At 33.9% G+C, this 12,144-nt stretch overlaps 1 protein-coding gene across 8 annotated transcripts in view; it reads left to right on the forward strand.

Annotated features, from left to right (window-relative positions):
* Window positions 1-12,144, forward strand: part of EPB41 (erythrocyte membrane protein band 4.1) — a 158,052-nt gene that overhangs the window by 107,343 nt on the left and 38,565 nt on the right. For 5 of the 8 annotated variants that reach the window (XM_063104543.1, XM_063104545.1, XM_063104546.1 and 2 more), the window contains exons 12-14: window positions 4,046-4,254; window positions 7,525-7,581; window positions 8,765-8,827. In XM_063104543.1, the coding sequence (XP_062960613.1) occupies window positions 4,046-4,254; window positions 7,525-7,581; window positions 8,765-8,827 (329 nt within the window). Of the gene's footprint in view, window positions 1-4,045; window positions 4,255-7,524; window positions 7,582-7,745; window positions 7,788-8,764; window positions 8,828-12,144 lie in introns of all 8 variants that reach the window. The other 3 variants (XM_063104551.1, XM_063104548.1, XM_063104550.1) reach the window with 3 other exon arrangements.

Consider the following 12,144-nt stretch of genomic DNA (forward strand, 5'->3'; position numbering starts at 1 on the left):
TAGAGATGGTGTATTAGGGAAACTTTTACAAGGAACCTTACTTTAATGATACAAATGAGCATTCCCTTTCTCTTCTGTTACATCTGGTGCTCAGAGCATCTGCTTCACCAGCTAGAGAACCAAAACTGATTCAGATCCCAGTTTTGTGATAGAGTAATAAGTCACAAGGATAGCTAGTAATGATAACAAGGATTTTTCAGCTTATATTTTTGTTACACTTTTTGATTTTCAAACCATTTCCTTGTATTCCTATTTAATGCTAACAACCTAGTGAACAAAGATAGGCATTTATGAATTCTGTTTTACTCATGAGGAAACTGGGGTACAAAAAAGTTATGTAACCTACTAGGATCCACAACCAGGTAGTTCATTCATTCAATTAGTGGTTGCAGTGATTCTTGCCAGGGAATACAAGGGTACTTCAAAAAGTTCATGGAAAAATAGAATTAATAGATAATACAGATCTTTCCCATGAACTTTTTGAAGACCTCTTGTACATTGTTATCATCTCTGGAACTGTAAAACAAAGCATATGCCCAAGCCTTATTCTTGGATACCCTGTCTGTCTGGGGTGGACACAAGCGAGCATCAGCTAGTTTTTTTATTTGTTTTTAAAGAGCCACAGATGATTCATGTGAGCTTTCTTATAATGGAACCCACTGATTCTATTGCCCCTTTATCATACTAGCAGAAATCGTGCTAGCAAGTAACAGATAAAAATTAAGTTTCCCTTTATTTAGTATAAAGGTTTTGAATTTTACTCTTTTCTGTGCTAGTATATAATTTCTGTTGTTATCAGCCAAGAGCAATATGATACTGAAGTTAATGGGCCTATAAGAGTATTAGCACCAGCACTTTTCTTTGTCTAGACCTTCAGAAATGGGAGATGCTGAGTTTTTTAAGTGTTCTCTTTGTATGCACCTGAATCTTGTAATACTAACAAACAAATTAATAAAGAGCCAAAACACCTTTAAAAAAATCAGTACCCCCCCCAACACTGTGAATATACTAAAAAACGTTGAATTATATACTTTAAATAAATGAATTGTATCTCGATAAGGCTGATTTTTTTTTTTTTTGGATAGCTGGCCAGTATGGCATCCAAACCTGTGACGTTGGTGTTATAAGGCTGTGCTCTAACCAACTGAGCTTTCTTATTTTTGAAATACTTTTTTGCGGTTGGCCAGTACAGGAACCCAAACCTGTTAGATCATTCACTTTTTTTGATTTTCTTATTTTATTTATCTATTTACTTATTTATTTATATTGGTTTGTTGTTTTTTGGTGGCTGGCCAATGTTGGGATCTGAACCCTTGACCTTGGTGTTACAAGGCTGCGCTCCAACCAACTGAACCAACTAGCCAGCCCAATAAGGCTGTTTTTTAAAAAAAATAAAACAACCTCACAATCACTACTGTGATATTCTTTTTTTTTATTTTGGCGGCTGGCTGGTACAGGGATGAACCCTGGACCTTGGTGTTATCAGCACCATGCTCTAATCAACTGAGCTAACTGGCCAGCCCCCACTATCATGATATTCCATTGTGATCCCTAGTTTGCAATCTTCTTTTTGAGAAAATAGAAGAAATTTGGCTTTCTCCAGGGCTCCTAGGTGGTGTCTTTCATTTGAATTGAATATCAATGTGTACATAATTTATTTTTGCTCAACATACTCTTAAAATAATATTAATCCATCACCGAGCATTATGTATTGCACATAGGTACTGATATTCAATGCCGTACCCCACAGATAGGTACAGTTATGTTTCAATAAAAAAAATAAACAGCCATGGGGAACTAAAACAAACAAACAAAAATTAACCCATGACCAAACAAGTAATAAGGACTTAGGTATGATATTAGAAGTTATTAGTATTTAGGGTGTATAAAGTATTTTTATATCCATTGAGTATCCATTCCTCACCTATCCTATAGATATAGTTAATACCTTCCACATTTTACAATGATGAAACTAAAGTTTGTAAGATTAAGTTCCTTGCCCTTAGTCATACTACTGTGTGTGACTAATGTGAGCTTGGGACTAAGACTTTGTGATTTGGCTTTTGCGTTGGTTCTATGCTGCTTTTCACAGTCAAGGCTTTTCATTATAATGTTATTATTTTTCCAGTCTCTGAACTCTGTTTCTGCCCCTGTTTCTAATTGCCATATTCCACACTTATACCTACTTTTCCACATATAGTACAGATTGCCAAGGCTAGGAATGCTAAAGACATAAATCATTTGGCTCTGCAATATTAGTATTGGATTAAAACCAAATGCAAGTGGCAAAATAACACATGGTGAAAGCATTGGCTATGTTTCTATGATGCCAGGCAGAGTTGAATTAATGCTTTGAGAGGAGGTGTGAATACACAAGTATAATGATACTTTAACACAACTGAGAACAAAATATTTTGTCACATTGCCTTGTGTTGTTAGGTTTGGTCTGCCATCTGCCATTCTTTGAATGACTGTCTTAGAGCACCAGTAAGTAAGTAGCAGGGACTTGCAAGAGGCTACAGATTTTTTGTTGAAGGATAAAGTAGATTTTGTGTCTGCTATTTTTCCTATGCTTCCTCCAAGGAATATTTCTTTCACTGGAGATCATTACAGGGTAACAAACATTTTGTTCTTGGTCTTATGTATAGAAGTAGTTGTGAATTTCAATTTTTTTTTAATCTGTTTTGATGCATGGAATTCCTTTGTTTGTACCTAATCCTTATAGCTTATAAATCTAAATTTATCAGGATAAATTACTTTCAATATAGTCAGTTTAAGAAAGCAGGAAAGTGTGTAATAAAAATTGTAAAGATTTCCATTCAAAATGATTAAAAAGCCTCAGAACAAGAAAGGATAATGATCTGTAATTGGAAATAGTAAATCATGCACAAAAACACCTTCATTTCTAAACCATGTCAGATAACTGAGGTTTTACTACAAAGTATTTAGACCTTTTCTTTTAATTCCTGAAAGAATGAAGATAAAAACCTTAAAAAGTATAAGCGGTTGTTTTGAAGTAAGCTATCTAAAATTTACATGCCAAATAGTTCAAACCAAAATAACAACTCTGTAAAAAGATTCAACTTTTATCATAAGCCTATATTATTTATTTTCTCTCAAACAGCCTATACAGCCTTTTCCCTAGATCAGGTTTTCTCAATCTTAGCAACCTTGGCCTCTATGCACTAGATACATACCTTCTTTTTCTCTCCCTTCCCAGTTGTAACAGCCAAAAATGGCTCCAGATACTGCCATATTTTTTCTGAGAGCAAAATCACCCCTAGTCAAGAACCACTGCTCTAAATATATTAGAGAATAGGAGCTATAATACAAACTAACAAGACTCTGGGCAAGGGTAGGACAGAACTCAAAAGGTGTTTTGTTTTGTTTTTAAGACTAAAAGCCAAAGATTTTCAATTCATATTTTTTTAATCAAATGATTTATTATTTAAAGGAAAAGTGTTTGGTTCAAAGATTTGCCCTTATAAGCATCAAAAAATAGTACATGTCTTATTAGAAGACCATTTATCAAGTTGTTTTGTAACAAGGAGGTTTTACAGAAGAAATTAGATGTAATTCTTTTTTTCTGGAGTATATTTTTAAGTTCCTGAAATCATCTAAAAATAAATGGATCTTTATTTCAAAAAAGCTTCGTGGGAGAAAAAAGACTTAATTAACCCTCTTTTTTTTTTTTTTAATCTCCATAGACTACATTGCAGGTTCTTGAAACTAACAGATTATAAGATTAATGGATTTTTAATTTGTCTCTTACTTTGATCTCCCACCCCCCACCCTGAATTTGGCATTTGTGAAACATGATTGCTAGCATATTTTAGCTTCTCGATTGAGGGTACATTTCACTCTCTTGTTGCCATTATGTACCTGGAAGAGCACTAATGATTTATTTTTTATATTCTGTACAGTAGCCCACTGGACACTGAAACATTCATATGTGTCCTGAATTCACAATTATTTTGCCTGGTGACTTTACAGTAGTACATTGGCTCTTGCCTTCACTTATTCTTTTCTTTTCCCTTTCACATAGCAGCAGCTGTTGATTCAGGAGACCGAAGTCCTCGGCCCACCTCTGCACCAGCCATTGGTCAGAGTCAGGTCGCAGAAGGGAGTGTTCCAGGTGCATCTGTTAAAAAAACAGTGGTCTCTAAAGTACAGAAGGAAACAGAAAAGGTTGAAGTGAAAAAGGAAGAAGAGCCACCTGAGCAAGCTGAGCCAGAGCCCACAGAAGCGTGGAAGGTATGTCATCAGTCCAAGTATCTAGCTAATTCACTTTCCGATTTCGAGGTCTTAACTCTTTGACCAGGAGGATTTTCAAAGCATTTAATTCTTGTTGAATTCTAACAAAGTTATTCCTTCTTCATTCTTTCTGAAAGAAGGTGTCTCCCATGAACCTGTAAGTTATTTTCATAGAATTATGTCATAAAGACTGTAAGCTATCCCAGAAGTTTTTAGGTGACCCTCACCTTGACCCAACTTAGTATTTTAAAAATGGGCTTATAAAACACACCAGCATGGTGATCATCTGCTTTTTAAAATAATTTCACTCATCCAGAAGGAATATCCACATTGCATTTTAAGAGTAAGCTCTTCTATTGTGATTAAAATAAAATTTGATTTCCTAAAACGGATCTGTGCACAATGTTTCCCAAGAATAGGTATTACATAAAGCACATCTATGTAGTTGTTCAAATCTTATGTAGCTTTACAAAGAAGAGAAGATCCATTATGTAGGAGAGGTTATGCTGCTGAATTGCTTATGGTTCTGAGTTGATTTTATCCATAGTCACTGCACCGTGTTGAAAAATCACCAATTTAATTAGATTTTCCAGGAGTAACAGTAATTGGACTGATCTTTTATATGTTGATAAGCTTTTGAAACACATTTAAGCAGTGATGGAGTTGAGGTGCTAGTTCAGATTTATTGAAGTAAATATACAAGATCTCAGTGTTGCCAGCAGGAATTATAAGCAGTCTTCATAAGAAGAATTACATTTTCATATGTCTGTTAAGAAGTTTAAAACCATGGAAGACCTTACTCAGTAAGTGCTCTGATCTTGACAGATGGGTTAATCCTGTTTTTTGGAGCCAGATCAATATCCATTTAATCTATAGAGCAGTGAACAGTCTGACTCTGTTTTAACTGTATTTAAAATACCAAACTATTAAATATGACATAGAGTTTTACTGTTCTTTTGAAACTGCATTGAATCCAGAGAGAAAAAATGATTGAGTGAATGGTGAGTGTTTGAGTTTTTGTACCTAGCCAAATATTCATGACATTGGTCATCAAGTTCTATGTCAATAATGCCTTTTTAATGTCAGACTACCTCCTCAGTTTTTAATTTAGAATATCTCATCTGTAACTTTTGACTATCCCTCTGTTTGTTGTACTGACTAGAAAGTGTTGGATTACTAAAGTTGTTAGGGAAATCTTCCCAAGTGGCTAAGATTCCTCTAGCTTTCTGCTAACTTACTTATTCTCCTTTTGTCTATAAAACAGACACAAGTATCTTCAAGAATAGGTTACCTTTGCTCTTGGCACCTTGGCAGAGTGAAGAGATCACTCTTTGGTAATGCCTTCTACTTAAGTACTGTTACGGGGTCTTCTTGCCAAATAATCTTATATAAACATATGCCTTGAGATACTTGTATTGAAATGAAACTGAGAGCCACCTCTGATAACCTATTACTGTAATATTAGTGGCAGAATTAAGAGTGACTCTGAGCTGATTTTATTTGTAGCAGTTAGAAAATTATGGCATTTACCTGAAGCCATATTTATTATGTAAAGCAATAGTAGTAATAAATAGCCTTTCATTATCTAACACTAGTTTGGTGCCAGATACAGATAGCTTTTTGTCATCTTGGGTCATTTGACAAATCTATTTATTCTGCATGTGTGGAGATAGTACCTCTCCCCCATGTATATCGTTATCTAATTTAATGTTCTCTGTAGGGGAATATATAGAACTACCATTGCTCCTTGGCCTCAATTCTTGAACTGAAGTAGAGGCTCTCAATTTTCTGTTGTTGGATTGATAAGGACCCAAAGCAAAAAGAAGTCATTAATCATTTAAACAAGGAATTTAAGCTTTATAAAATAATTTAAAACTACCATTTGTTAAGTGTACACAATTCTGTGAGGACAGTATCTCCCTTTTATCAATGAGAAAATTTAAGCTCAGGGAGGTGAAATAATTTGCTTATGGCCACACGGCAAGAATGCTGGGATTCAGAGTAGAAATGAACCAAATTATTAATTACCCCTAGTAGTTAAAAGTACTATCACTGGATATGCTTAGACAGTGCCACAAAGTTTGGTGTTATGTTTTTTACATTCAGTCCTAGAGAAAATAACACAGTAACATTGTACTCTGAAGTAATGTTGCTTAGTGTGATTAAAAAGAACATGTCAAAACCACAGATTGATGAGGTTCTGTAAAGAACTTAGTGATGTAAAGTGACTGATTTAACCCATAATAAAAACAATCCGTTTTCTAATTTTGAAATATTCAGTGTGTGAGGCATTGCTTACTCTATTGTGCTTCCTCCAAATGGCCTGTTTTTTAAAATAATTACTCTCTCTATATAAAATGACTATTACTAAAGGTATTTCAAAGCTAAGCAGGAGGACTTAGCTATTTTTTTCCTACTATTAAAGGTGAATCTTGCCCTTCCACCAAACACATGGGCTCCAACTCCCTAGAGAGGAGACTGCAGCATGTTGAATGTTGCATCTGAGTCCTGTGTATGCTTACTTATAAATCAGCCCTGGAAATAATTGCATGTGTCAGTTACAATTTGGGTTGAGTTTATTTTGATGTTTTGTTGTGTAATAAACTGAAGGATGAAACTACCTCTTGAAACATATTGATAAACTAACAAAATCTTTATATTTACTTGTTTGGTGTTATATGTGATTTGTTGCATGTGTATTTTAACTGTAAAGATTTCTTTTTATTTCTAACTATCATGTATGTCATACATTGATATCTTCATTTGTAAATTTTTGTTGTTGTTGTTGTTGGGAGAGAGCGGCTGGCAAATACAGGGATCAAACCTTGGACCATGGTGTTATCAGCACCACACTTTAACCAACTAAGCTAACTGGCCAGTCCTTGTATATTTGTTTTTAAATGTTATTTAAAGTACTTTCAGATCATTTAAAAAAAAAAAGATAAAATAAAAACATATTGTTATAGCACTAAATAAGCCTAAAGTATTATAAAGAAGTATATGTTTTTCTTCATCAGTAGAATAATTACCTTAATTTTCTTTTTCCATAATTTGCATATCTGTATTACCTCTTCAGCCTTGAAAATGTGATGGTGTACTAAGATTGCTGTTGGGAGTAATATCCTTCCCTGTACATTCTCCATAAGACTGTATTATGATGATTACATATCAGCATATTTCACAATCAGCCTAAAGATTCACCTTATTTGGAAACACTATTCATAGAAACCTACTAACCTAAAATGATTTTACTATATTTCTTAAATGTAGGTGGAAAAAACCCACATCGAGGTTACAGTACCCACCTCAAATGGTGACCAAATACAGGTTTGTGCCAACAAGCCACTTGTTCCTTTTTCCCTCTACCCCCTCAGTTTTTCCTTTTCCCTCACTCCCCTCTCCTTAAAGTAATTATAAAATGAAGGTTCAAACAAACTTCAATGAGCCAATTTTTATCACTTTTCTTTCTTTTTTTAATTATGGCAAAACAGAAGCTTGCAGAAAAAACTGAAGATCTGATAAGAATGAGGAAGGTTAGCCATTTTTCACTTTCACAGAACTGCATTGCCATTTTATACATGCTTACTTACAATGCATTAAAAAGACAGTGATCCATTCTTTTCACCAATTTTTCTTAATCAGAGGTTACTTTCAAATAGCAGCTATAGTAGCTATAGTATATATATGTACTATACACATATATACACCAAAGAAATTATAATCCTATAATATATATTAAAAGATTTCATTAAAGAAAATTTCCCAGGAGGAAAATATCTTTTTAAACAAAATGAATAATCAGTGAGGGTCTAACCTATTCTCTATATTTAACTTTATAAGAACTGCATTCCACAATGCCATCATATTCTTAAACTCATTGACAATATTTTATGCACATTTACCATAAAAACCATCATAGCAGCAACTCCCAGAATTGTTAATAACTACAGATTTGACTTCTCTGTGCCTCATTCTTCTCAGCTACAGAATGGCATGAATCAGTTCTTACTGAATGTATTTATCGACTGATCATGTATAACATGCCCTTAGATCATTCTTATAAAAAGGTATTAGAAATCTACATACTGCAGTATTATGAAGCGTGAAATACATGTGAAAAGTTATGTTTTTAAAGTATTTCTCCTCTCTGTGGTACATGGAGTTTCAAAGATTTTTAAAGTCATATATTTTAAGATAACCCTCAAACAGTTCAATTTCAGAAATGAACAGAAAATACCTTGTTATATAAGAAGCCAGTGAAGCCAGGAGCACTGTCTATTTAAATAACATCATATTCTTTCATCTTCCATGAACAAGTTCATCCATTTTCTAATGGTTATCATGTTGTCTGTGTGTCCTTGTGGTTCTGTGACCATTTCATGTTGGCATATGCTGTGCTGCAGACATTTGATTTTAAATATTTTTTGGTTTGCCAATTTGCAGTTTTTTCCCGCAAGAACAACATTTTAATTTTTTATGCTTTTCTGTTTTCCCCCTTTCATTTTCACAGAAAAAGAGAGAGAGACTAGATGGTGAAAACATTTATATCAGACATAGCAATTTAATGTTGGAGGTTTGTATGAACTTGAAGCTTATTTCAGTTGGTTGCCTGGAACCTTCTGCATTCTCTGCTGATCCCTTTTTATTCATTCTATGCTGCATTGGGTTTTGCATGCCATTGCATGAGAGAATTTTAGGTTTAAAATGCTTTTGCATGTTGGAAACATGAAGTTATGCAATCATCATCTCTCCTTCTAATTCTTTTTAGTTTTCACCTCTCATACTTATCTAAAAAAATATATGATTGGGACTACCTCTACAACTCCCGGTTCCATTGTTTTACCCACTTTTCGAAAGTTCTTCTATATAATTGCTAAAAGTTCCTTGAACTTTTCAAGAGTATAAACTCCTATATGTCCCAAGAAGCAAATTTGCACAATTTTTTTCATTTTCTCAACTGAAAGAGTATGGAAAAGTGGAAAAATGATCACAATTCAGAATGGACTTAAAATATTGGAGATAACAGAAATGATAGAAGAACAATCAGGGAAAGAAAAAGTAAGATACAGGAAGGAAAGAAGAGATCCTAGCATTTAAGTAGTAGTTACTAAGATATAAGTTAATATGATATAAGTGTAATCATAAAAATAGGACTGTGAGTATGGGATTATTATTTTAAGAGAAAGTTGAAACTCAGAGAAATTAAGTAATTTTCCTGTGGTTACAGAGCTGGTAAATCGGTAAAGCTAGAATTTGAGTTAGGATCTACCTGTTAAACTACACTGTTTTCCATTTAGAAATATCAACAATGTCTGCTATAGGAATTGTCTGGTCATTTTCTCTTTATATTCAATTTTGGTCAGCTTATTACTGGACCTATATTAGTATACTTTAGTTTGGGGCTCTTGCATTGTATAGGGAAATATAAAACTAACTAGAAGATTAGGGGAACTCTACAAAGAAAAATTAAGGAAACTGGAGTTATTCTATGTGGAAAAAACTGAGGCCAAGTTAATTTACACATCGGAAAACTCTTAAGTAGAAGTTGATGACCAGATTATTTTACAGCTCCACTCATGGTGGAGCCAAAAGAAATGGGTATAAACTCTTATATCAGGGATTTAACTTAAATATAAAGGAAATATAAATCTATAGGAAGATGACAGATATGGTTCCTGCCTTCTGGAAGCTTACAATATGGGGATTTGGGGAAAGAGAGAAACAATAAATTAGTAAAAAAATAGCAATAAAATGATTGCAAGTTAATATGAAAGCTATGTAGGAAATAAACAGTACGCATTGCTAACATAGGAGATCTACTCTAAATAAGATGGATAGGGAAGGTCTCTCTGAAGAGGTACCATTTTAGCACAGACCTGAAAGATAAACATATTAAATGTGATAAATATTATTAAACTGGAAATTTGAAGAAACTTTTAAAAATAGATCTCGGTTTAATACATGGCCTCTAATAATTACTTAACCTCATCTTATTCTTTGCCAATATTTTGAGTACCTGCTATGTATAAAGTACTTTGATAAAAGTAATACAGATTATGACCTGCCTTCATTAAATACATACTACATGGTAGGCACAATACCAAGTGCTTTACATACATTGGTTCTGCGTAAATTGAAGTTTTCCAAGGCTGGATGCTCAGAAATTTCAAACTTGGCAACTAGATCTCTTAGTTCATCGTCAGAGATTAGAAAGGATAATAGATGTCGGTTGATCTCCTTTACTCAGCAACATAACATCTCCCAATTCTAAGCATGTGTATTTCGTGACTAGTCCATTTTCAGTGCTTCCTCTCAACTGGAACCTACAGTGCCAATCATATATTTGTTATTTGTTCCATGAGGTGTGTTATGGCTTCTGAGATTCACAAAGTCCTGTGTGTGATGTTTTTCCCTCAGCATTTCATTGACAGCCATGAGAGGGGATTTCTAAATAAGTGTGTGTTTGAAAATTAAAACTACTAACTGCCTTTGAGAACATTTTGTATTTAATGAAGTGTTTGGTTTGCTTGCTGCTAAAATTACAAGATGATAGGCATCAAAAAGTGTCTAATCTGAACACAGCCAAAGTAATTTGCCTGACCATCATTCCTTAGTTACTATAAAAAGATTTTCCCTGCTAAGGAAATTCTCTCAAGTTATCTGTCACTCTAGCAGGGTTTTTTTTTTTTTTTTTTTTTTAAAGCATTTCTCCTCCCCCCTTTTCCTACCCCACCCCCACTAATGCTTTGTTCTGGCACAAATAAGGTCGAGTTCATTTTTAGATCTACCACCTCCTCCTCCATCTCCCAGAGAGAACCTGTAGCAATTGTCTGTGACAAATTCTATTTGGAACAGGTCCCTTTGAGATCTTAATTTTACTCTGTGCCCCCACAGGTTTCCAACAAAGCCAGCTAAGAAGGATGGAGAAAGCTCCCTCAGAAGATACTTGTTTTATCAAAACACTTATTTTCTCAGATTCCAAGCCAATCAAAAGCTAGGCAAGAAGAGTAACAAATCACCAGTCTCTCTTATTAAGAGACTAACTCAGAAAGTTATGTTTTTACCATAGCAGCTCTTGTTCATTTCTGTTTTGCTCTGTTCACACTTTAACCCTCCCAAATATGTTGTTTTTGGCTCAGACAGATTTAATTTCCAGTCAGGGACTTATATGCCTGGTGGGTCTCAGTTGCTAAACTCAACATGCTTTTCAGTAGCTAGTAAACATGCTTTTCTTGCTTGCAGCTAGTACAGAAGCGCAAACTGCTGTTTTTTCACGGTAAAGCCATATTCATGAGATATACTCACATTTCATCCCCAGCAAGCAAGAGATACTCTTATGGGAGAGCTACAGATTGCCCTTTTTGGGTTAGTTTTCTCTTTGATCTCAAATCAAATATATATGGTTCAGTCTTGCAAAAATAAAAGGAATAGACTAGTAAGTGAATTTTTTAAAGATTACCTCCAGAATCAAAATTGTTGTTATGTGTCTCACTGATTCTTTTTTCTACACTGTTTTCCCTTTGATATTGCTTTTGAAAACATTTTAGTTAGTTGAAGCCTATATTGCCTTCAGAAAAACTTTTAAACAAATTATGATTTAAATGAATTCCAATTTTTTTTTCAAAAAAGAAAAACTAATGCCAAAATTCACAAATTTTTTTTTCAAAAAAGAAAGACTAATGCCAAAATTCACACAGCATATTAAAAGATATATTTAGCATTATGCTTGAATACAGAGTTGTCTTGATATGTAATATACACAGAATTTTTTTCAGTCATCAAGCAATGGGCACCCACATATTTTGATCTCAAGCATATACCTTTTGAGTATTTTTGAAATGTTGTTGGACAAAGAACATTTGAATTTTTGTCTTCAAGTTATATTAAGCA

This window comes from Cynocephalus volans, chromosome 8 (assembly GCF_027409185.1).
Source record: "Cynocephalus volans isolate mCynVol1 chromosome 8, mCynVol1.pri, whole genome shotgun sequence".
In the NCBI taxonomy this organism is placed as follows: domain Eukaryota; kingdom Metazoa; phylum Chordata; class Mammalia; order Dermoptera; family Cynocephalidae; genus Cynocephalus; species Cynocephalus volans.